Source organism: Primulina tabacum, chromosome 3 (assembly GCF_025594145.1).
Source record: "Primulina tabacum isolate GXHZ01 chromosome 3, ASM2559414v2, whole genome shotgun sequence".
Lineage (NCBI taxonomy): Eukaryota > Viridiplantae > Streptophyta > Magnoliopsida > Lamiales > Gesneriaceae > Primulina > Primulina tabacum.
This window is the reverse complement of record NC_134552.1, coordinates 23,091,222-23,118,041: the sequence shown is the minus strand read 5'-3', so window position 1 is coordinate 23,118,041 and position 26,820 is coordinate 23,091,222. Positions and strand designations below refer to the sequence as shown.

General features: G+C 36.7%; 1 protein-coding gene and 1 pseudogene across 1 annotated transcript; one reads left to right on the top strand and one right to left on the bottom strand.

Annotated features, from left to right (window-relative positions):
* On the top strand, positions 1-3,720 carry LOC142541019 (uncharacterized; annotated as a pseudogene).
* Positions 3,721-17,827: 14,107 nt separating this feature from the next.
* On the bottom strand, positions 17,828-22,232 carry LOC142538599 (uncharacterized). The gene is made up of 8 exons (XM_075643912.1): positions 22,082-22,232; positions 20,736-22,000; positions 20,294-20,480; positions 20,096-20,206; positions 19,356-19,657; positions 18,717-19,247; positions 18,520-18,622; positions 17,828-18,189 (listed from the first exon to the last, which is right to left on the bottom strand). Exons 1-8 carry the CDS (start codon positions 22,230-22,232, stop codon positions 17,828-17,830), a joined length of 3,012 nt encoding a protein of 1,003 aa, XP_075500027.1.
* Between the last annotated feature and the right edge of the window lie 4,588 nt (positions 22,233-26,820).

Below are 26,820 nucleotides of genomic sequence, written 5' to 3'. Positions count from 1 at the left end.
AAAAAATGAAAATCGACCATGATTTAGCAATTAAGAACTTCGGATTTCGATTCTCTTTTTCAGTTTCTTTCTTGTAAACCTCGAGCACAACCAGTTTCCATTTCATGTCAGGAATTATAGTTATTGAGCCACGACACATTCGTGGATCTTCCCATGCAAAAAAAAAAAAAAAAAATCACACTCGCCGCTCTGTCATAGCAAGTAACATGTTTCATCAATTGTTGTGAATTCAATCTGTTTAGGGTTAGGATATGAGGATCCGTGTAGAATTTCAAGCGATCGTACTTAGCCAGAAATTGGGGTTTCCTTCCCACTGCAGCCAATATACCATAGATGCAGGTTTTTACTTCATATATGTCGGAGTTGTAGAATTTTACTGCTCATAGCCAGTCATTCTTCTTTTCATACCTAAAAGGGTAACTTTTGTTGTCTTTTTGAGAAATCAAACCAAGACTAATTTTTTGCGGGTAATTGGTCTTTTTTGTGTTGATTATTGTCCAATTTTAAGGAGTATGTTGATTCCCTGAAATTGGGATTGGAGATTTAGGTTTTCTTTGCTTTGGAGGGAAGAGTTTTTGATCATTTTTTTAGGGTTGTATATTGATCTGGTGAATAATGGATAAGAAGAAGGTTGTAGCTCCAATGGTTTGCCATGGTCATTCTTGGCCAGTGGTCGATGTATTCTATAGCCCAGTCACACCTGATGGTTTGTTCCTTGTCAGTGCTGGCAAGGGTAAGATGAAATCACCATCTTCTTCTTCTTTTGGCTTAATATAACTTACAATTATGGTTTGAGTCTTAAGGTGTCCTGGGTCAGTTTCACAACATGCGAAACGTCAAATAAGTATTACGAATCTCCTATCTTGTTGGCTAATGTTTCCCTTTGAGTTCTTCTTTCGGTTCTCTTGGGTTTATGATCTATATTGGTGATTTCATTAAGATCCACGCAGTGGAATGGCTTATGTTACATGGCATTTCTTTTGACATTTTCGTTTATTATTTAATAGGAATAGATAGAAAATTGGGCATTTATCGTAAAATTTAGAAATTTTAACAATATTTCCCGTAGGCCCCATTGTTTTTGTTTCTCATTTAAGACCTGTAATTTGTGAGTCGTTATTTTACCAATGACTTTGATTATGGTGTATTGGTGTTGCACTATCCCAACATTTGTAACTATGACCTAAATGATCACATTTTTGATGGACTGATCCCTTGTATTATATGTTACATTTTGAGTATTGAGACCACCTAACACATTTCTGTAGGAGAAGAAGATTTGGCATTGGTAGGATAGGTCTAACTAGATACCATGCATTGCCTAGGTGGAATTGCAGCAATTTAAAAAATGATTGCATAAAAAATCACCTCTGGATATCTTTGGTTCATTTATGTAATATTAATGGCTGCTCCTTCTCAGATGCCACTCCCATGTTGAGAAACGGAGAGACTGGAGATTGGGTTGGAACATTTCAAGGTCATAAAGGTGCAGTGTAGAGTTGTTGCTTGGATAAACATGCTCTTGAGCTGCCTCGGCATCGGCTGATTTTTCTGCGTATGTGGTGAACCAAATCGTCCACCATCTTTGTTGTGTTGATTGATCTTGTCCACTGAGCATGTCAAGTAGAAGCTTATTCAAAATTTTAGCTTTGTTGGCTAATGGATGAGCTCTGTTTTATATCTTTGCACCGACTAGTTGCAGGAAACTATGGGATGCATTAGCTGGGGATGAATTGCATTCATTTGAACACTAGCACATAGTGCATTCATGTGCCTTCTCAGAGGTACGCCAAATATGTTAACCTAACATCATGTGAATATTTTTACTATTCATTCATATCTGATTTAAGGAATTTGGTACAAAATTTATCCAGCTTTTCTACTGGCTTGTCAAGCAAATTTATTTGGTGCAGCTCAAAGTGTGATGTATAGACCTAACCAATCTAGAATCTGAAATTGCAGGATAGCCACTTTCTGCCAAATGGAGGGACGGAAAAAGCTCTTCGTGTATTTGATATAAATCGGCCTGATGCTATTTAAGGGAAATTGAAAAGGCCCCTGGTTCTGTCTCTACCGTTACTTGGCTCCATAGTGATCAATCGATCTTAGGATCTTGTACTGATGTCGGAGGGGAGAGGTCTGTAGGCATCCCTTAGATTCTGTTTATCTTTATATTCACAGAAAGCTTTCTGTTCTGTTTGAATTTGTCTCTTGTAAAACTCTGTTGAAGTCTTCTATTTTTCCATGTCCATTTGACCTAATCGTTATCATTTTATTGTCACCAGGTTACGGGATGTGAGAACTGGTACGATTGTTCAAACGCTTGAGACCAAGCCCTCTGTAACTAGTGCCGAAGTGAGTCAAGATGGCCGCTATATAACAACTACTGATGGGTCAGCTGTCAAATTTTGGGATGCAAATCAGTATGCCAATATATCTAATCATCAAATAAACGAAGAAAGCTATTTCTAGTTGTTTTGGTTATCAAATATCTGCATTTTTTCCTTTATAAGCTATGGATTAGTAAAGAGTTACCTGCATTGTGGAATCTGCTTCATTTGAGCCAAAGTATGGTAATAAGTTCATCGCTGGTGGAGAAGACATGTGGATTCATGTCTTTGATTTTCACACAGGTGCAGAAGTTGGTAAGATCTTTGGTGCTTTATTCATCAAAACATTTTCTTCTTTGCTTTTTCAATTTCTTGATTTCCACCATTTCTCTAGGTTTCAATGTAAATTTTATTTGACAGTCTTCTAAATGACGGTCGAGACGACCATTGACCGCACCTCCTTTGCATTAGGCGGTCAAAGGTGAGCCGAGGTAGGTTGTGAGGCGTCAAAAGTCAACAAAATTTTAAAATAATGTATTATCACTTTCTATACTTTCTATTTAAAACATGATATTCAACCCAATCACCCAATTTAATTTATGCATATATTGCATGATTATATATAATTATGTATAAAAAAAAGTAAAAAAAATTCAACCGCCTAGCCACGGCCTACCCACCATTTACAACACTGGCATTTGGAAATGCACATTTGATGTTCCAAAATTGTATTCTTTAGGGATTCGTCGACTGCTGCGTTTTATGTAGTATTTAATTATTATAAAAATATGGTATCAAGATATCCACCTATCATATATACCATAGAAGAAGGGCCTGGAAGTGAGGTGATAGATTAGTGTGCATTGTCCAATTGCAAAACTGATTAAAAACACAATTATTTGAGAAACTCTTATCAATCTCACAATGGTCATTCGTTGCACGTAACATTTTATGTTGCGTTGATTGTTTCTTGTTTTACTTTTTAAATGTGTTGATCATGTGCAGGATGCAACAAGGGGCACCATGATCCAGTCCACTGTGTGCGTTTCTCTCCGGGAGGCGAATCTTATGCTTCAGGATCTGAAGATGGGACTATTAGAATATGGCATCTGGGACGTCCTCTATCGGAACTAGAGACTGTAGTTGTAGATGGACCGGCCAATGAGGTTACTCACCAGTTTCAGAATGTCCACATTGCTAGAGACGATACGACAGAGGCAGGCGGAAAAGTGATACAAGCCAACTAGGTTGTGTTGCGTGTGAATTTGTGTTGTCTGTATGTCTCTTGCTCTGGTTGTTTGCCTGATTGCTAGGCTGGGGTTTATGTGTTTGTGTCTTCTTAACCTCTAAAAGTGAAAATAATATGCGTTCTAAAAGGCTTTTTGACCTTCATTTTTGTTCTTCTTTCTTTATAAAAAAAAATCTGGCCAAGTACATCGCGAGCCATAACACATCTAGTCAAGAAAACTGTAATTTTTGTCTTATGTGTATCTGTTTAAGATTTTAGTCCATTGTGTTGTCTAATTTCAGTTTTTATCTTGTGTCTTTCGATTTTTGGTCATTTTTTATTTAACTACTGATGTGACTTTTCATATGTCATCGTGTTAGGATCAAACGCTTACCACTAAATCAAAGATATAGCTGTTAGCCGATGCGCGACTTTATTTCCTTATACTTGTGACAGTGTAGAGCCTACTTGGGTTCTAATGAGTCGAGCTGTTAGGCCCATGAGTTTGAGGAGGTGCCCTCTATCTGCTGATGCTGTCTCATATCTCTTAGAGATCAGTCTTATCTTTTCTTTACCGTCGGCCATGTCCCCAGCAGAGACAGTGTAAGGTCTAGGAAATTTAATTTACGTAATATGAATGCATGCAATAGAGGATTTAATTTAAATGATGTTTTTATTTATTTTTATGCATTTAATGCATAATTATTTCATAATAGAATTTATTTCACGATTATTTTAAAACTTCATGCATTAGGGTTTCTAGATGCATTTCGTGCTCGAACGAGGAATGGAGACCGAGGATTAATCAGAAAAATTATTTTATGAAGGGATTAATGTTTATTAATCAATATGAAGTGTTTTTAAGTGTATTTTTCAAAAATGGGCTTTATCGGATATTTTTACCTGCAAAATTTTATTTTTATCTATTACGCAAATTTTATTGAATCAGATGACTTTTGAGAGTTCAGGTAATATTTTCAAAAAACTTACCAAAACGAAATATTTTTCGGGAGTGTGTTTGGACTTGATGGACCTATTTTTAAGCTTAATAGGCTCAAAACCTATTTAATCTTTTTAAATAAAAGTTACGGCCCACTAACATTTTAATTACTTATTCAACTATTACTCTAAACACTCCCTGACCCTAACACTCACATATCAATCGTCCCTCCCACCCTCCAGCCGCCTCATTGACATGAAAAACCAGCAGCAATGTTTTCCTCCATTGTTCTTTCAAGAAAAGTCACTCCCCGCTCCTGCAGTGCCTCTCCGACGCGTACACCTTCACGTTTGTAAGCAAAAATCGTTAAGGCACGCTTCCTACCCTTTTTTTTCTCATCATTCACTCCTTATGTATGATGTCATGTGTGCATGTGAATGGGTTTACCGATCTTGCATGTTTTTCAATTGTGGTGCGTCGATTTCATGGCTTATGCATACAAAACCTTTGCACCTCTCATGTTTTTGTATACCAAGATGCAAGGGGCTGCCGAACTAGGGTCCTAAGAGGCTGATCATGTCGATACTGGAGTCGAGAGGATGAGAGGTTGTTGTAGGCCGAGATTGTATGACCCTTGAGGATTGCGGTTTTTGAGAGACAACTCGTAAGGGGCTGAGCCAGCGGTGCAAGGACTGATCCAAGCCACGTACCAGGCCCTAGTGGGTCTGAGACAAGGCATGGAAGGGTCCGACCCCTGCTGGAACAAGCCCCGAAGCCGACTGCTCGTGGTGAGAAGGAGAGGTAGTGGGTAGGGAGTCCTTGGGAGTCCTCGGCTTTTGGTGTTCCACGGCTTGCATGGGGCTGTGGCAGTGGGTCTGGTAGGTACAGTAGGGTCTAGTCTTGGTCCTAGGTGGCTTGGTTCATGGTTGGTGCGAGCCGGTAGAGCCTAGGAGCGTTGGTTTCTGAATATGGTGCAGCTAGGGTTCGTAAGGGAAGTAGCAGGAAATTTCCAGCAGCATTTCAGGGTCCGAGCGAAGGTTTAAGGCTTATAAATATGTGTTTGGATGTTTCAAGGAGTTTGGTAAGCTTCGGGTCGAATTTTAGAGGTCTAGGGGTAAAATGGTCATTTTGCAACAAGGGTGAGATTTTAGTCCTGACAGCGCCCTAAGCACAAACTTATCATGTTTTTAAATGTATATGCATAATGTATATGATCTTTTTTTTTGTAACTAAGAAAAATACGGTGCATGCTTGGTTTCAAGGAAAATTTACGTATATGAATGTTTTTATTAAGTAGTGAACATGATGACACGTTTTGAAGGATGAAATTTGGTTGTGACTAACACGATTATATGAGATATTATGAGCTGAGGCCAAGGCTCAGTGGACGAGTAATGTTGTCGTTGATGTCCCCGACACCGGGTACCACGGTTTATAGATGGATCCATCGAATAGAGCTGATACGAAAGTCACAGCTAATCAACTAAATTCAATTAAAAATAAATGTATACGTATATGATGATATGATGGGACATGTTTTGACACGTTATGATTTTATACAACACGTTTATGTTCATGCTTTTAAGTTCATGAAATATATGTTTAGTGTAACGTCCTGAAAATTTAAAGGTCAACGCGAACCACATGCATGCAATTATTAAATTCTCTTGCATTTTAATTAAATGTTTTAGTTGCATGAATTAATTATGTTGTGTATATTTGCATTTTTAAAATTATATTTTCTACATGGTTGCATTAAAATGTATTTTTAAAGGTTATTCGAATGGCGATCGAGGAACTGAAGACCGATGGCTGAAAAATAGAAAATATTTTTATTAAATAATTGTTTTTGATTATTTAAAAGTACTAGAATTTTTTTTTAAACCTCCCTAGCATCGGCCGAACCACCGAAAATTTCATAAAATATTTTGGACATCATTTTAAAATAAAACAACCAACTTTATAATTGTGAAATATAGCCCATACTATAATATCTCAAAAACCTCTCAAAACATGAATAAAAAGTCGTAAAATATTTTTAACATAACTTGAAATCATAAATCATAACTAGTGCGGAAAACTAGCGTCGGTCCTCGGGTTATATGCACCTTCAGTCTAGCAAAGTCAACCATCAAGACCTCCATTATCATAATTATCATAATCACCTGCATCAATCACACCTAGTGAGTCTAAAGACTCAACACGTCATATCCTTGATAACAAGTAATACGTAATACAGTCAACATATAACAGTGAAAAATACTTGTACTTAAAATATCGTTTTCATGAAGATGCATATATAAACTTCAATCATAAACATTTTCATAAACCATTTTATGATGCATGAACTTTAAATAGAAACATTTTCATAATGATGCATCAACTTTAAATATAAACATTTTCATGACATGCATAACATAAACCTTAACCTTTCTTTTTTCCTCAACATGACATAACATAAAATATTTTTCATGATCATAAACATTTTTCCTTTTTCTTTTTCCTTTGTTGAATTCAAATCGTTAATTGTGACTTTCCTTAAACCTCAAAAGTCGATGGATCCATCTACATGAAACCGCAGTACTGGGCGGCGGGGGACACCAGCAACACTCTCACCGGTCAACTGAGCCCTGGCCTATCCTCTTTCAAATAGAATACGATCGTTGGGGCTCCCTATGGGGCCTTTTCCCATAATGGGCTCCCTCTAGGGCCCTTTCCCCTCACGATATTCCATTCTTACCGTTACCACATACCGTTACCTTATACCGTTATCACATACCGTTACCTCATACCGTTACCTCAATAGTCACAATTACTTCACTTCCTTCAACTTTTAACATTCTCATCACTTTATAAAATCGTGCATAACATAACATTTTTGTTTTGAAACCAAGCATGCATTATGTATTTTAAATGTCAACCTTAAATCATAAAAATCCCATAGACATTTAAAAATCATAATTTAATCATGAACATTTCATAAACATTTTAAATGACATTTTAACCTCAAAACATTTAAATAACATTTTGATATATTAAATCATAAACATATAAAATTCCCTAAACATTTCAAATATCATTTTAACATATAAAACCCCATAAACATTTAAAATATCATTTTAACATAAAAAATTCCATAAACATCCATAACTATAGGAAATAATCATATTAGCACATAAAACAGCATTCAGGGCACTGCCATGACGTTTACTAATTTTAGGGGCAAAAAGACCGTTTTACCCCTAGACGTAAAACTCCTTGATTTTGACTTTTTTCTTGAATTCATTGACTCTAACATGTCCCAAATAATTATTTAAGCTTACATGAATTTTCTCATCTTTTTATTTGGCTTAAATCGAGAACTTTTAAATTAATCTTTAAATGTGACATATTAATGCGTTTTAATCCCGAATTAAACCAAACCTTAATATAAAATTCCCAAATTCAAAAATTAGACTTTTAATAATTATTTAAGCTTAAACCTAATTTTTCATAATTTTATAAGGCTTACAACTAGGCGTTTCAATTAACTTGTTAATTAGCGTTTCGTGAGGCGATTAAATCCTGATTAAATCCAAAAACTCAATATTTTGATCCCAAATTTTTAACATAACCTTTTTATGATTTATTCTACCCTTCCAAGTCATGAGCCACCCCCGTCGACCCATGGATTCAATTTTAGTTATTAAAATCTCATTTTTGACACATTATCGAACCACCCGAGCCACGCCCGAGCCACCTTGAGCCAAAACCTAGCCAACCCATCTATGGACCCTCCTAACCAAGCCCAAGCCCCTAAACCTAGCCCTGCCTCGTCCAAACCCTGCTGGACAATAGACCCAATTACATGAGTGTATGTGCGTGAGTCTCCTTTTAGTGTTATGACTCCTACCTTGTCTAGGACACTTACAGCCCTTAACCACCGACCCCTCTCGACCCTTACTGACCCTAGACCAGTCCCAGACCCGAGCCACCCCAAGCCCGAGCCCCTGAACCAAGCAGCAAGGTGCTGTACATGGACAGCACCTGCGCGTCCCCTTATGTGCGCGAGAGTCCTACTTGCGTGGGACTCTTTGCAGCAGCCACCAACAGGGGCGGAGCTACATAGCTCTTTACCCGGGCTTTAGCCCGGGTGGCCCTATTTTTTTTAAAAAAATTTATATGTAAATTTTCTATAATTTTGAAATAATATGATATTAGCCCGGATAGATCAATTTAAAATATTAAAAAATTTTAGAGTTTAAAATTCTAGCCCGAGCGGAGCCATATTTCTGGCTCCGCCCCTGGCCACCAACGAGCCCTAGCCTCCCTGACCCACTTTGGACCACCCTGAGCCATCACCTGGACCACCCTAGCCCAGCCCTCAACCGAACCATTCCCCTGAAAATCTCTCGGCCACTCTTAAACCTGCACAGGAAGGACTCTTCTCCAGCCCCTTAGCATGAGCCCTAGCCAACCTAGGACTCAACCCAGCCCTAGACCGAGACCTCCCCTAACCCTGGACGAGCCCTGGTCGAGCCCCTAAGCCCCATGCATCAAACCGCACCCATGAAGACACAAACTCTCGGCCCTTCTTGGCTAATCCAATCCTACGGTTCCCGCTTTCATGTTCGTGTTCGTGCAACGTATTGGTGATGTTCTAGGATCCTATACCCGTGTAAAACAATGGCTGAATGTGTCCTAGACATGGCAGCCCCTTTAAATCATTATAAACATGCTTTTGGAATCAAACAACCACAAGTTAGAACATGGAGGCACATAATTACGAAAATAAAGTGTTTGTGTCATGTTTTTCCTTTCAAAATAAGTTTAGATAATTAATATGGTGTGATAGATGTTGAAAGAAAGAAATATGCGTGCCTTTGCGTTATTAACGCACGAAATAATGTTGACGAATTGACGAACGATGGTACAAAGACGACGGCTTGAAGATCCCTTGAAAAATTGATGATTTTCCCTTCAAATATCCTTGTTGGTGGCCGTGTAAAGCTTGATGAATTTGGTGTGTGCAAAAGAAATCTGAAAGTGGCGTGATTTTTGTGTAGGTTTGGAGGTGGGTTTACATATTTTATAATAATTAATTCACTAATCAAGGCTTAGGACTATTAAGCATAATTTAGGCCCATTAAAGCTTGATTAATATTTAATTAAATTATTAAAATAGTTTTGATAAGATAAGTTTGTGAATTTATTAGCCGGGTTGCCAAAAAATTCGTATTTTTGTTGAAAAACCAACACCGATAAAAATTACGTCCCGGCATATAAAATCACCTCAAAACCCCATATTTATTTTTTTTAAATAAAAAAAGCATCACCCATATTTTAAATAATCAAAAACAATTATTTAATAAAAACATTTCTATTTTTCAGTCATCGGTCTCCGTTCTTCGATCGCCACTCGAATAAACTTTAGAAATACATTTTAATGCAACCATGTAGAAAATATAATTTTAAACATGCAAATATACACAACATAATTAATTCATGCAATTAAAACATTTAATTAAAATGCAAGAGAATTTTTAATAATTGCATGCATAGTGGTTCGCGTGGACCTTTAAATTTTCGGGGCGTTACATTTAGTGTGGTATTTTTCACTGCTGCATGCTATGTATATTTATTTGCTATTTACGGTGCAGGTGTGTTGAGTCTTTAGACTCACTAGACGTGTTTGATGCAGGTGAGAATTTAGATAAGGAGACTGGAGGTACCGAACTCTGAATAGGCAGGGCTGGATGTGCGAGCACGACCAGAGGACCACACTTTTCTGCACATTACGTTTTCTTGAGCTTTTAGTAGACATGAGCGATTTTATACGTTTTACGTTATGCTGTTGATCTTCAGAATTTGACCTGTTTTATTTTAATTATGCATAATTGTGGGACATATTGGAATTATTTTTACTGCAACATTTTAAATGTCGAATGTTTGCGGGTGTTATTTTTAGATGATATTCTTTCCAAGGGAGTTGCATGCATGAAAAATTATGTAAATGTTTATTTTCAACAATGTGAGCTTTCAAAAAGAAAAAAATATTTCCCCATTTTAAATTAGTAGACGTTTCAGATAGTACAACCTATTAAGATCTGATGCTACTCTTTTATGGCCCACTTAGCCAACCAGATCAAGCGGCGCAACGTCAGCAACTTGACGCATGAGAACTTCTCAGAAGGTCACCCAGATGACTATTATATTATTAGTTAAATAACAATTATAAACGCACGATATTAGATTGTATATTCTCATTGAAATTCGAGATATTGATTGAAAATGTATTACAAACAAATAATTGACATTTTCCTTACAAAAAAAAGTCATATAAAATATGGTTATTTTTATAATAGAATTATTTACCTCATTTTTTTGTTTACATATAAGCTATCTTTAATGATATACAAGTTATTTAATTGTTTAGTATTATTGCAAATATTGACAGTTGAGAATAGGAAAGAATAATATTATATTTGAATGAAGGAACAAAAATAATATAGTTAATCGAATATTCGAGCCGTATGGAATAAACCCAAGATGAGACAATTTTGTTGCATCATCTCGACTGAATTCAAAGAGCGGTGTCATTTGCGTTTTGGTCCACCTTTGCGTTGCCGTAAGCTGGGTGAACACTCCAAGTTAAGACAAATTGGATCCATGGAAAATGAAAGTATTTTGTTTAACATCAACGGTAATAATTGTATGTATCAAATATAAATGTTATCTTAGATGTTATAACATCTTATGAGAGTATGCAGCGAATTAATAAAACACACAAATAATTAACTTAATTAAAATATCCCAGAAATAAATATACAACAATTATAAATACTTATGTGATGTCTCATGGCAAAATTTAAACTCAGTTTAAAAAACCAATACTAGTGATTCAATAAAAAATTAATTTCCTCATCAAGTTGAGTAAAAAAATTGCTTACTAAAATAATTAACCAAACTTAAAACACAACCAAGGAATGCAAAAAAATATACCGAAAACTGGACCAACAAAACAAAAACTTAATTCAACACTTTGTTTTCAGATGTCTCGAACACTCAACGACAACACAATATAATTACGATATTTTGTCTTTACGAGTTCTTCGCAAAAATTCTCTCGTGTATTGTTTATCTCGATTTTCTGGCACTTTTGACCGACGCATTTCTGTGTATCGGTTAATCTTGAATAAATACAAACTTGTGTTGATCTTGATGTGCTTGAATAGATTTATACAAAATAAGGAAATTAGTCTTTTATTAGGAAACAAATTTTTCCAAATAATAAAAATCAAATCTAGAGTTTAAGAAACTCGATATTTTAAAAAGATAAAATTACTATGCAAAATCTTATAAAGAAGTAAAATAATTTAGGAGATAAATTTGTGTATTGAAAGGCAAGACATTTTTCCTTTCGATATCCTCTTTTTTTCCTTTCTGGACAAAATAAGCACAGTCTATGAGTTGATGCAACTCCAATTAGCTTCCCTGAATTTGAAAACACATCTCCCCTGAATTTGATCATGTTAGTTTTGGTGTTGTTAGCAATCTTGACAAAACTGGGCAAAACATTTACTACATAACATTTAATCAGATGATTACAAACAATTAAACACCTAATGAGTTAACAAGAATTTAAGAAGAACTCAAAAATAAACAAACTCAGAGTAGATAAAATAAAATAATCCATCATTATCAATGCTAGCAGTTTCGTCAGCTTCGTCTTCAGTGTTATCACTTTCTTTTGTTCCTGATGGTCCTGCTTCAAAAGTTTGTGCACCACTGCTATCTTCCCCTTTTATTAAAAATGGACTGACACGTCCGATAAAAGTTTGTAATGAGTCAATTGGAATTCATAATGAATTATCAATTCTTTGACTTGAACGATTTTTTTAAGTGCAAAGACAATCTGGGCTTCTAAAACATTAGGGGCAAGCTGGATATAGTCATAGGTAGAGCACATGTTCCTAACATCAGGGGCAACACTAGATTCTGGCCAAGGAAGATCTAGCTTCCGATTTCTTGTGAAGAGTTCGAGCAGGCAATCTTCAGTCACCATAGACAAATGCTCATCGATGTCTCGGATGAATCCTTGTGATTCCAGGATCCCATAGATAAGTGTCGCGTGATTTCTTAATTGCTTGCAAGTGCACAACGTCAAGTTGTAATAAAATGTATTTTCGAGTACAAGTGTCGATCCCACGAGGAGTACGTATTTAAATGTATATTAATGCTTGCAATTAAAATAGTCTCAATTTTATTTAGAAAAATCAATTGACAGATTTGTTTGCACCAATAACTAAATTGAAAATAAATTTAATTATATTATAACACCAAACTTTTTATAACAAATAACTATGAAATAAAAGATCTAGAGGTCCGATTTCACGCAACTATCCACTATGTGTTATTTTGTGTAGCTATATTATAAATGTCCTTATTATACATTAGCCAAGAATTCTAAATTATCTACTCCCTCTCCCGAGTGCTAAGTAGATACTAATTATCTAACAAAGGATTGTAACGTCCCCGTCAACAATCTAATATTAAATAACACAATAAGCAATAACTTCTTTTAATGGCTTCAATAGCAATATATGTCCTCCCGAACTATATAAATACCATCGATGTATTTTTCCCTTTCTTGTTTATAAATTCCCCTTTTCCAAGTGATAAATTATAAACATAAGAATCATTCAAGATATGGCCAATAAAATGAAAGCATTAAGATTGGAAAAATACAAATGAACAATAAGGAAAACTTATATAGCATAATTCATAAATCCCAACACATGGTGTCTAGTTTTGTTCCATCATTCTTCTAGAAATAAGAATTAGTTCATAATAAAAATAACACAACAACACATGAATCTTAAACAAGACATATCAAATAAAAATAAAGAAAGAAGAACTTAGAACAAGAGATTTGGAGTGCAATGAAATTTCTGTCCAGAAATGTGCAATAAATTTCCAAGGATGATGAACTTGAGCTTCAATCCTTTCTTTGTAGCCTCCTCTCCTTTCCTTTGCTCCCCAATACCCTAGATGGTGAATAATAGAAGCCTTTTATAGTCCAGACAAACTTCCCCACGCAGCACACCATTTTCCTCTTCTTTTATTCGAAGTCCACAAAGTTACAGATTTTTCGGACTCTGTTTTGCGAAGGACTGCGGGTGCGGTGAAAGAAGGACCGCGGGTCCGGTGTTGTTTCGGAGAAACTTTCAGTCTCGAAATTCAGTGACCGCGGGTGCGGTGAAAGAAGGACCGCGGGTGCGGTCATACTTCGGCCATTTTATCTTTTGCACTACTCCAATTCAACAATTTGCTACTCTAAATTCTATTCTAAGCTTCCAAACTACAACAACAAAAACAACAACAAATCACATAAAATCTGCTCAAGAATAACAAAATTTCAAGTTAAAAACAAGTAATAAAAGTACAATAAATTGCACTTATCAAATTCCCCCAAACTTAAGATTTTGCTAGTCCCGAGCAAAACAAAACAACACAAACAAACAAGTCATGAAATATTTTAAAGAACTTGACCTCAAGATATTTTAACTAACTCTTCATGCATTCACAATTCAAATCAATCCAACCACTTGTTCATCCGGATAAAATCATGCAATCGGTTAATTTTCTTAACTTCTAATCTCTTCAACTCATGTTTCAAAACATTCTCAATCAATTTCAATTTTTACAAACACAAATCAAGAGGTCTTTTCCGGTAAAAATTTGGTTCAAAGCAATATTCATTCAAGAAATGGATACCCAATAAATATTTGATGCAATGAGGTATGTGTAAAATTGATCAAGATTCTTACTCAATGAAAGTGTTTATCGATTGTCCATTAGCTAGATCCTCCCAATCACTCTCCACTAGTATATTGGACAACTATGACTAGGTTAATAGGATTTTCAATGGTTATACTGTTAGGCCTTGGCTCATGGCTACAAATAAAGATTAGGAGTTCAAATAAGGGAGTAAGTTGAATTTTATTTCTTTTGCAAACTTCACTTATTCTTTTATCTCCAATTTTTTTATTTATTTCATCTCTTTTTCTCCCCTTTTTCTCCAACTTCATCAATGTAACATCATTCATTTTTCTTTTCTTTTGTAGGAGAATTTTCATTTCTTTGATCCTTTGAATTCTTACTCCCTTGAGAAGGTAGGAAATTAATGTTTAAGATATTCAACGGGGTAGTAAATGTGGGATATTTGAAAGAACATCGAATGGGGGTCTTTTACACATATTAACGTGTGCCATTCGAATTCATTTAAGTTCAAAGAGGTGACAAATGATAAATTCTTTTTATTTGGTAGCTTGAAAGGCTCAATCGATCCAAAAATCACCTAAATCATTCCTAAATCATAATTTGTCCGTATTTCGCCTTGAGTGATGTTTGGATAATTCTAGACAAAATCTCAATTCACCAACACAAAGTAGAATCTAATCATCGTGAAAATGGTGTCTCAATGCATCTCAAAAGAAAAGTGCTTAGCTTCCAAAAAATTTCAAGAACACAATTCTTTTTTTTCATATAGGCTCAAGAGGGCTTCAAATGAATATTTATGAACAATATAAATAGGTCCAAATAAAATCAAAGATTGCCTCAATCATATATGTGTTTGCAAAAATTTATTTCGATGTCAAATGAAAATCAAAGAGTTGTATAGAAATTATAAGTCTCAAACTTACCAAATCTCATGATTGTTCTCTAAATTTTTCAAATTGATCGATTAACATGAATGTAATACATGACTTTTCTTCTTAATGCAACATTTTTCTTTTCTCATCATTGGCCATTTTAAATAAAAATTTTCATGACTATAAACACACAAGCAAACAACTACAAAAATAAATAAACACAAAATAAACAAATAAACACACAAAAGAAAATAAACACACAAGCAAACATAAAATAAATCAAATCTCCCCCAAAGTAAAACATGTGCATCGTCCTCGATATAAATAAGCATGAAAATTAGGAGAATACACAAACTTCGGGCGACGACCGTCAGTGGTCATCGCCATCCTCATCATCTTCGTCATCTTGTGGTGGTTGGAACTCCGGCGGGTGGTATATGGGTGGCCACTGTGGAGGAGGTGGGAATGGATTGCCAGAGGTTGAAGCCGATGGAAATTGCTGAGCCAAGACAGATGTAAAATCCATCATATATCCCATAAATGTGTCGGTCCTAAACCGAAATGCATCCATTTCTTGGCGGTGTTGTTGCATATCTTCTTCCAACTGGGTCAACCTATCTCTCCTATTTCGTTGTTGCGGTTGTGGTTGTTGTTCTTGAGCTTGAGCCTGAGCACGTCTCTCTACAGCTCTTCTGTTAAATTCCCTTTCTGCTCGACGTGCCGCAGCATGTTCACCTCTAACTACCCTATGTGGTTGAACTACCACAATGGGGTTTTTAGGCTTCAACAATTCTTCATTTACTGCCCAAGTCACTCCCGCATTTATGCATAAAGCAGTGATAAGAGAATGGTGGAGGAGTCCACTAGGAGAGTTACCTCTTGCATATTCAATCATCGAACTCTGAAGCAATTGACCTAAATCAATTGTCTTCCCCGTCATAATGCAAAAAGTAAGAATTGCCCTCTCCTTGATGACTGTGGTGGTATGCTCAGTAGGCTTAATCCTAGCAGAAATAAATGAATACCAATCTTTGGCAACACTTTTGAGATCAGACTTAGCTAGGCTAACATGCACATCATCCCTCATTCTCCATTCCGCTCCCTCTATGCAAATTGTTTGAAGAATATTATTATAATTTACATGCTCAGCCCGGTATTCTTCATATTCATCGTGCATTACATGAGGGATACCATATAACGTATTGATCGTATGTGCATCAAAGGCTACCATTTTTCCTCGCACCAACACCTTCAACTGATCATGCCTAACCTTGAGGTTAGCATAAAATTCTCTCACCAACGAAATGACAGCATCTTGTGGCTGCCTGCCAAACTCATCCCAGTGCCGAGCAGTAAGCATTAGTCCAATTTCAGTTCGAGGGAAACTAAGATCAAATCCCCTTTCTTTTATAATGCTCTTGCTCAAAATCTTTCCATAGTTCTCCTCCGGTTGTTCGTCCCAAAACCTGTTTGCATTGTAATTCACAGATGATGATGCACCCTTAGATTGTTTTTTTCTTGGAGGCATTTTATCGAACACCTTTCAATCACCAACTTCTCCTCAATCCAATTCACAAAATTTAATGATTCTTGCACTCCCCCAAACTTAATACTCACAATATGCACACCTCAACAATATACACAACAATCCAATCAACAATATCCACAATACTAAGAATGTACTTCACTAAACGTAATTTCCTTCCATAGCAAATAACACCTTCAATTTCGAAATTTCAACAAATATGAAATGGATTTGCTCATCTTGATTATGTTGAAATGTTTCTTGAAGAATAAAATCAAAGCTCCATCCAATTTGAAGAAATTTTCGAGCCCCTTTGAAACCCTAGGTTTGATGTTGATTTTTGTGGAAAGAAAAGTGATATTTGATGGAATGAATGAAGATATTTAGGTTGGAGTGGTAAATTTGTTGAAGAAATAACAAAAATTGAGTGTGAAAAGTTTGTTCTTGAGAAAGAATTTCGAAGGAAGGAGAGAAATTTGAGAGAGGTGTTCTTCGATTATGAAAATTTCTGCCCCATTTTGTTTGTAAAACTATCGACCGCGGGTGCGGTGTGCAAGAGACCGCGGGTGCGGTGTTCCTTCGGGAATTCTTATAATTTTTATCTTCGATGACCGCGGGTGCGGTGTACAAGAAACCGCGGGTGCGGTGTGCTCTCGAATTAATTTTGATATTCAGTATTCAATGACCGCGGGTGCGGTGTACAGGAGACCGCGGGTGCGTTATGCTCTCGGCAAATGTAGCATAATCCAATATTAATCAACCGCGGCCGCGGTGCAAGAACAACTGCGGGTGCGGTATGCTTTCGGGACATGTTGCGCGGGTGCGCTCCAAAATATACCGCGGGTGCGGTGCTTTCTCGGCAATTTCTTGAAAATTTTTCTTCCTTAACCGCGGGTGCGGTTTTATATGTACCGCAGGTGCGGTATTCCTTCGGGAAAAAATATTTTCTTCTTCATTTTTTTTGAGTCCTGAGAATAAAACAAGTGGAATTCATTAGTTTTGGGAAGATATAAGCACACACTATACTAAAAAAAATATAAGCAACCTATAATAAGAATACTAGAATAAAAGCAAAACCAAAAACAAATTGCAAAAGAGAAACAAAAATTTGGGTTGCCTCCCAATAAGCGCTTGGTTTAACGTCTTCAGCCCGACTACCATAAGTTTACATCAAGTCGATCCGCCCAAAGGAATGTTGTCAAGTTGCCTTACTTCACATCCATAATATGGCTTAACTCGCTGCCCGTTCACCTTGAAGGTCCTCCCATCACTGCATTTTAGCTTAATCGCCCCATGAGGGTACACTGTCTCCACCAAAAATGGACCTGACCAACGTGATTTCAACTTACCAGGAAACAACTTCAGACGGGAGTTGAACAAGAGTACTTGTTGTCCTGGTTTGAGCTCCCTTCGTACAATGAGTTTATCGTGCCACTTCTTGGTCTGATCTTTGTAAATCTTGGCATTTTCATATGCATCATTGCGGAACTCATCCATCTCGCTCAACTGCAGTTTCCTAATGTCACCAGAAGCTTTCAAATCAAAATTTAATTTCTTCACAGCCCAAAATGCTCTATGCTCCAACTCCAACGGCAGATGACATGCTTTCCCAAACACTAGCCTATAGGGAGACATCCCAATAGGCGTCTTGAATGCAGTCCGATAAGCCCATAACGCATCATCCAACTTCATAGCCCAATCTCTCCGGTTGGTGTTGACAGTCTTTTCCAGAATTTGCTTAATTTCACGATTGGATATTTCAGCTTGTCCATTCGACTGAGGATGATATGCTAGTGCCACTTTGTGCTTCACATTGTATTTAGCCAACAGTGAGTTGAAAATTTTATTGCAAAAATGCGTACCTTCATCACTTATGATGGCTCTCGGTGTTCCAAACCTGGTGAAGATGTTCTTCTGGACAAACTTAACTACAACACGAGCATCATTTAGTATTGGTGGCAATTGCTTCCACCCATTTCGACACATAATCAACAGCTAATAAAATATAAGATTGACCAAAAGAAGGGGGAAAGGGTCCCATGAAATCTATGCCCCATACATCAAAAAGTTCCACTTCCAAAATATTTGTCAGTGGCAATTCGTGACGCCTAGAAATGTTTCCTAACCTTTGGCACCTATCACATGATTTCACTAAGGTATAGCTATCCTTAAACAAAGTAGGCCAGAAAAAACCTGATTGCAATACCTTAGCTGCAGTTCGTGTCGCTCCAAAATGTCCACCATATGCAGATGAATGACATAGCTCAAGAATTTGGTGTGCTTCAACACCGTCAACACATCTCCTAATCACTTGGTCAGCACATCTCTTATACACATAAGGATCATCCCAGAAGAAAAATTTGATATCATGAAAGAACTTCTTTTTCTGATGGTGGTTCAGATCTGGAGGAAGAATACCACAAGACAAAAAATTCGCAATGTCAGCAAACCAAGGGAGTATTGAACTTACCTCAAAAAGTTGTTCATCCGGAAATGTTTCCTGTATTGCTCCTTCTTCTTTCCTATCCTCTAGCTCAAGTCTTGACAAGTGGTCAGCCACTTGATTCTCACTCCCCTTCTTATCTTTGACCTCGAAGTCAAATTCTTGTAATAGCAGTATCCACCTTATCAAGCGTGGTTTCGCATCCTTCTTGGCAAATAAGTAGCGAATGGCTGCATGGTCAGTAAAAACAATTACTTTTGTGCCGATCAGATATGGCCTGAATTTGTCGAAGGCAAATACTACAGCAAGCATCTCCTTTTCAGTTGTGGTGTAATTTTGCTGTGCAGCATCCATAGTACGGCTTGCATAATAGATTGCCCTAAACATCCTTTCTCTTCTTTGGCCCAATACTGCACCAATGGCATAATCACTTGCGTCACACATCAGCTCAAAGGGCTCCTTCCAGTCCGGCACTATCATGATTGGTGCTGTCACCAATGCTCTCTTGATTTTCTCAAAAGCCAACAAACAATCATCATCAAATATGAATGTGGAATCTTTTTCAAGCAAATTACATAAGGGTTTAGTGATCTTAGAAAAATCTTTAATGAATCTCCGATAAAACCCCGCATGTCCTAGAAAGCTCCTTATTCCTTTGATGTTCTTTGGTGGAGGAAGTTTTTCAATTGCAACCACCTTGGCTCTATCCACCTCTAATCCCTTAGATGATACTTTATGTCCCAGGACAATGCCCTCTTGGACCATAAAGTGACATGTTTCCCAATTAAGAACTAGGTTCTTTTCTTGGCATCTCTGCAACACAAGAGATAAGTTATGTAAACAATGATCAAATGAAGAGCCAAATACCGAGAAGTCATCCATGAAGACTTCCATGATTTCCTCCACCATGTCTGCAAATATAGCCATCATACACCTCTGAAAAGTGGCCGGTGCATTGCATAGCCCAAAAGGCATTCTCCTAAAAGCGAACGTACCATAGGGACACGTAAAAGTAGTCTTCTCCTGATCCTCTGGTGCTATAGCTATCTGGTTATAACCTGAATAACCGTCTAAGAAGCAATAATGACAATAACCAGCAAGTCTATCTAGCATTTGATCAATAAAAGGCAATGGAAAATGATCTTTTCGGGTGACATTGTTCAATTTTCTATAATCCATACAAACTCGCTAACCAGTTACAGTACGAGTAGATATTAATTCATCATGTTCATTTTTAACCACAGTTATTCCACCCTTTTTCAGTACAACTTGTACAAGAGACACCCAATTACTATAAGAAATAGCATATATCACACCAGCATTCAACAATTTAAGCACCTCATTTTTCACAACTTCTTTCATTGCCGGATTTAATCTCCTCTGATGATCCACATAAGGAGTATACGACTCCTCCATTAAAATTTTATGCATGCATATAGTGGGGCTAATTCCCCTAATATCAGAAATCGACCATCCCAATGTAGTTTTATATTCCCTCAATACTCTCAATAATTTATCTTTTTCATCAATAGTAAGGGAGGAAGATATGATTACTGGATATGTCGACTTCTCTCCTAAGAATGCATAACATAGGTGGCTTGGCAATTCCTTCAGATCAGGAAAGGGTGATATTACCTCTATTTTCTCTTTGACGTTCAACTCCTCAATCAACACATCCGTTTTCTTTTCTTTATGCAATACTTCAAGAGCCACCAGTTGCTCTTGAACTTCCCAGTCGTCTTCACTAACAACTTCAACAGCTCCAACCAAGCAACTCTCCAAAGGGTCCCTAGTTCCTGCACAGTCAAAGGATACACATGAGTCTATAACATCAATGCTTTTACAAGTACTTACCTCATATGATCCCCTCATGGCATGATAAATATTAAAAATGACTTCTTCTCCACCAACTCTCAAGGTGAGTTCACCCTTATGCACATCTATCAATGCCCTTCCAGTTGCAAGGAACAGTCTCCCAAAGATTAATGGAGCATCATTATCCTCTTCCATATCTAGAATCACAAAGTCTGCAGGAAAAATAAACTTATCCACTTTTACCAATACATCCTCGACGATCCCTCTTGGATATGTAAGACTTCTGTCTGCAAGTTGTAGGGTGATAGTGGTTGGTTTAACTTCTCCAAGCTCCAATTTCCTGAAAATAGAAAATGGCATCAAATTAATATTTGCTCCTAAATCACATAAAGCTTTACTACAATGAGAACCACCAATAAAGCAAGGAATAGTAAAACTCCCTGGATCATTCAATTTTTGTGGTAATTTCTTTTGTAGGATGGCACTGCACTCCTCAGTAAGCTTCACTGTCTCAAACTCTTGCAGCTTCCTCTTTTTAGACATCACATCTTTAATGAACTTGGCATAGTTGGGCATTTGCTCCAATGCATCAGCAAATGGTATATTGATGTGTATCTTCTTAAAAATCTCAAGGAATTTTGCAAATTGATCATCTAAACTCTTCTTTTTGAACCTCTGAGGGTATGGAATGGCAGGCTTAAATGCAGGAGGTTGTACAACTTTTGTCTTAGAGTCCTCAACTTTATTCTCTGTTATAACCTCAAACTCAACATCTTCCACTAACTTCTCATTTTCCACCATCTCCTTGGGACTTTGAACCTCCAATTCTTTTCCGCTCCTCAAAGTGACTGCCTTGCACTGCTCTTTTGGATTAACTTCCGTATTACTCGGAAATTGACCCCTGTTCTGATCTCTCAAAGCATTAGCCAACTGTCCAATTTGTGTCTCCAAAGATTTCATCGTAGCACCCATGTTTCCTATGTGAGTCTCCATGCTATCAAGCCGAGACTCAGTTCTAGCCATCCTCTTTCCAGATTCAGCCACAAATGTACCCACCAAATCCTCAAACGAAGGCTTTCCCTCCCCTTTTGATGTATTGAACCCCGAAGGAAGATTCAACACATTCTTATTGTTTGCATAAGAAAAATTTTCATGATTTCTCAAACCTGGATTATAAGTATTAGGAGGAGGGTTACCTCGATATCCTCCAAATCCACCAAAGTTTCTGTTGTTGATATATTGGGCTTCTTCAAGAGAATGAGTTTCTTCAGCAACCACGGAAGGACCTTCAGTGTCAGGTATGCTCACTTTATTCATGGCTGCTAGTTGTGTGGTCAATGTAGAAACTTGGGCGGTTAGAGAAGTGATAGGATCCACGGCATAAATACCAGCTGTCTTCTTTACTCCTGACCTTTCAGATGGCCACTGATAACTGTTAATGGTCATCTGTTCAAGCAAATCATATGCTTGATCAGGTGATTTGGCAAATATCGTTCCACCAGCTGCTGCATCCACAGTGCCTCTTGTTTGTCCATTCAAACCATTATAAAACAATTCAATCTGTACCCAATCTTCAAAACCATGGTTTGGACACCTCCTCAACAACTCATTATACCATTCCCATGCCTCATATAATTGCTCAAAGTCAGTCTGCCTAAAAGTACTTATCTCTATCTTCAACTGTGCAGACTTCGCAGGTGGAAAATATTTAGCAAGGAACTTGGTTGCTAACTCCTGCCATGTAGTGATACTCCCCAAAGGAAGCGATTGGAGCCATCCTCTTGCTTGGTCCCGAAGAGAAAAAGGAAACAAGCGCAATCGAATTATATCATCAGAAACACCATTTATTTTTACCGTGTCAGTAATTTCAAGGAATGTTCTGAGATGTAAATGAGGATCTGCAGTAGCGGCTCCCCCAAACTGATTCTGTTGAACCATGTTTATCAATGCTGGCTTAAGCTCAAATTTGTTTGCATTAATAGTCCCTCGTGCTATGCCCGAGTAATGAGCATTTAGTACCGGCCTAAAATGATCTCTGATGGGTATTGCAGGGAGTGGATTTTCATTATCTCTGTTTTCAGCCATTGCTCGAATCTCTTCTCTTCTTGTCTTTCTTAATCTTCTTACGGTTCTTTCGATCTCAGGATCAAAGATAAGCAAGTCAAGATTTTGCGATCTTCGCATGCACTGTCAAACAAAGATAAGAAACAAATCAATGTTTAATGTATTACAATAAAAACAGCTCTAAATTAAAATAAAGACTAATTAGTAACAATACTAATATAAATTTAAAATAGACACTCCCCGGCAACGGCGCCAAAAACTTGTCGCGTGATTTCTTAATTGCTTGCAAGTGCACAACGTCAAGTTGTAATAAAATGTATTTTCGAGTACAAGTCTCGATCCCACGAGGAGTACGTATTTAAATGTAAATTAATGCTTGCAATTAAAATAGTCTCAATTTTATTTAGAAAAATCAATTGACAGATTTGTTTGCACCAATAACTAAATTGAAAATAAATTTAATTATATTATAACACCAAACTTTTTATAACAAATAACTATGAAATAAAAGATCTAGAGGTCCGATTTCACGCAACTATCCACCATGTGTTAATTTTGTGTAGCTATATTATAAATGTCCTTATTATACATTAGCCAAGAATTCTAAATTATCTACTCCCTCTCCCGAGTGCTAAGTAGATACTAATTATCTAACAAAGGATTGTAACGTCCCCGTCAACAATCTAATATTAAATAACACAATAAGAAATAACTTCTTTTAATGGCTTCAATAGCAATATATGTCCTCCCGAACTATATAAATACCATCGATGTATTTTTCCCTTTCTTGTTTATGAATCCCCTTTTCCAAGTGATAAATTATAAACATAAGAATCATTCAAGATATGGCCAATAAAATGAAAGCATTAAGATTGGAAAAATACAAATGAACAATAAGGAAAACTTATATAGCATAATTCATAAATCCCAACACATGGTGTCTAGTTTTGTTTCATCATTCCTCTAGAAATAAGAATTAGTTCATAATAAAAATAACACAACAACACATGAATCTTAAACAAGACATATCAAATAAAAATAAAGAAAGAAGAACTTAGAACAAGAGATTTGGAGTGCAATGAAATTTCTGTCCAGAAATGTGCAATAAATTTCCAAGGATGATGAACTTGAGCTTCAATCCTTTCTTTGTAGCCTCCTCTCCTTTCCTTTGCTCCCCAATACCCTAGATGGTGAATAATAGAAGCCTTTTATAGTCCAGACAAACTTCCCCACGCAGCACACCATTTTCCTCTTCTTTTATTCGAAGTCCACAAAGTTACAGATTTTTCGGACTCTGTTTTGCGAAGGACCGCGGGTGCGGTGAAAGAAGGACCGCGGGTGCGGTGTTGTTTCGGAGAAACTTTCAGTCTCGAAATTCAGTGACTGCGGGTGCGGTCATACTTCGGCCATTTTATCTTTTGCACTACTCCAATTCAACAATTTGCTACTCTAAATTCTATTCTAAGCTTTCAAACTACAACAACAAAAACAACAACAAATCACATAAAACCTGCTCAAGAATAACAAAATTTCAAGTTAAAAACAAGTAATAAAATTACAATAAATTGCACTTATCAATAAGCGAAAGGAAAGGCAGCTTGGTTTACTTTAATCCTCCATCAACAAACTTTAGCACAGTCTGTTAGAATTAAAGGTTTCGGAGTTTGACAAATAAACTATCAAAGTTTGCACAACTGATCAGCTAAATTGAAACTATACAACTGAAGTAATTCGAACTAAAGCCATCTAAATTGAAGTCGTCCGAACTATTGGAATATTTCATGTTCGCAATCTTGATTTTGATGTTAACAAAACTTGTTATTTTTTTACTAACAAATTTACCTAAGCACGCATAGCTGATATCATTTATGAGCTGTCAAAATCGCAAACTGAAGACGTCAAACTGATCGCACAAACTGAACCAATCGAACTAAAATGTCAACGAATAGTTCAGCTGATTGTCCAGCTGATAGGTGGTTCAGCAGGAGAACTTCAAAAGCTCGGCCAACTGATGAAGAGTTCAACTGATGAAGAGCCCAGCTGACCAGTTCGACTGAAAGAGTGAAATCAGTTCAACTGACGAGTCAACTGATTTCACCAACCCAACTGAAGATTAGTTCAGCTGACCAGTTCAGAGCATCAGTTAGAACCAATCAGTTACAGATCAAGACAAGCTTATCCAAGTGGATTCCAGCTCAGCACAAGGGTACAAATCAAAGAACAATAATAGACATTGTAGCAGTGCTTAAAGCCAAAATGTTCCAGAATGGCTTTCGGAAAATACAAGACAAATATCGAGGAACGGATTCAAAATGCAACGATACAATAATTGAGTCTCACTATACGATCAAGCTTCACACCTATAAATAGAAGATTAAGATCAGTGAAGACATAACAAGTAGTGTGTGAAGTTCTAAAGAGAAACATGGCATGCCAACTGCTTAGTATAGAAGCAAAAATCTCAGTGTGTGAGAACACATTCGTGTTGTATTCATAGTTCAGTTCTCACACACACACACATACCATCACTCACATTTACAGAGAGTTGAGCTTATTGAATAGCTTAGTGAGTCTTGCACAAAGACGTAAAACTTGTCTGTAGTCTTTGACACATTGACATTAAACAAGTGTTGGCTAGAAAGTGCTGCCTTTAGTCTAGGCTAGGAGTTCAGTTAGGCAGTAGGGTAAGTCCTAAGCTGAGTGAGTTATACAAGGTGTTGTATAAATCAAAGTCTTCTAGTGGAACATACTCGAGGTGGTAGAAGGGGTGACGTAGGAGCAGTTGAAGTCTCCGAACATCCATAAACATATCTTGTGTTATTTCTGTTTAACTGCTTGTTTTTTGTTCTTAACTGATTTGATCAGTTCAGCTGATATCAATTTAGTTCAGTCCATAACTGAACTGAAATAAGCCAGAACTGATCCCATGTAATTTTCAGTTATTCAGTTCAACAAGATATAAAACCGATCAGTTTTCTTAACGAAGGATTACTTCGAATATTTTCCGCTTGGTTTGTAAATCAAACTCGATTTAATTCATCGGTGATTTCATTCTTAGAACACGAGCTATTGCAGCTCATTGAGAATATTGTGTTTGGAGCACCCTCAAGGGTGCCCTAACCAATCCTGTCACGAACTTAAGATTAATGAGTTAAATGATCGGATGCAAACAAATCTAACTAAATCTGTAAAGACAACTGAACTATCAATTGGAACTGAACAGGACACCTTAAGTCAGTTCAACTGATCAATTGAATAGTCAGTTTGACATGTCATCAGTTAAACCTAGCTTTAAACCGATAAATCATACTAATCAGATTGCAACTAACATAAGGAGCGCCACACAGCAAACTACAAAATCGTACTATTGTCAGAAGAATGTTGACAGACTCAGAAAGGACGAATCAACGGATGTATTAATTAATGCATTTAATATTACCGTTGGAAGCAAAGCCTATAAATATCTTAGGAATTAAGTGAGAAGAATATTAATTTTTTTGAATTGAGAATTCTTGAAAGAGAGAACAAGTAAAAGATCAGTTATACAAGATCAGTTATGATATTTAAAAAAAACTCACACTTCATAGATATATTGATATGATCGTTTTAAAGGAGGAAAATTGTTTAGAAAGGGAGGTTGAATAAACATTTACAATTTTCAAAACCTTTTCAACTGATGAGTCAGTTTAGTGATAAACTGATACTCGGGAATCTTGTAAGTCAATATCAATCAGTTAACAAATAGTGTGCGGAAACAAGCTGAGTGATAGATAGAATATAAACTGAAATATGAATACACAAGATTTTATGGATGTTCAGAGATTTCAAACACTCTTACGTC

Excerpts from the sequence above, each read along its gene's own strand:
- LOC142538599 (XM_075643912.1), bottom strand. The coding sequence starts at position 22,232 with ATGAATAAAGTGAGCATACCTGACACTGAAGGTCCTTCCGTGGTTGCT. Across the intron at positions 22,001-22,081 it reads TCCTAATACTTATAATCCAG|GGGAGGGAAAGCCTTCGTTT; the intron begins GTTTGAGAAATC and ends ATACATCAAAAG. Across the intron at positions 20,481-20,735 it reads ACGTCAAAGAGAAAATAGAG|AGGAGATTAAATCCGGCAAT; the intron begins GTAATATCACCC and ends GTGGATCATCAG.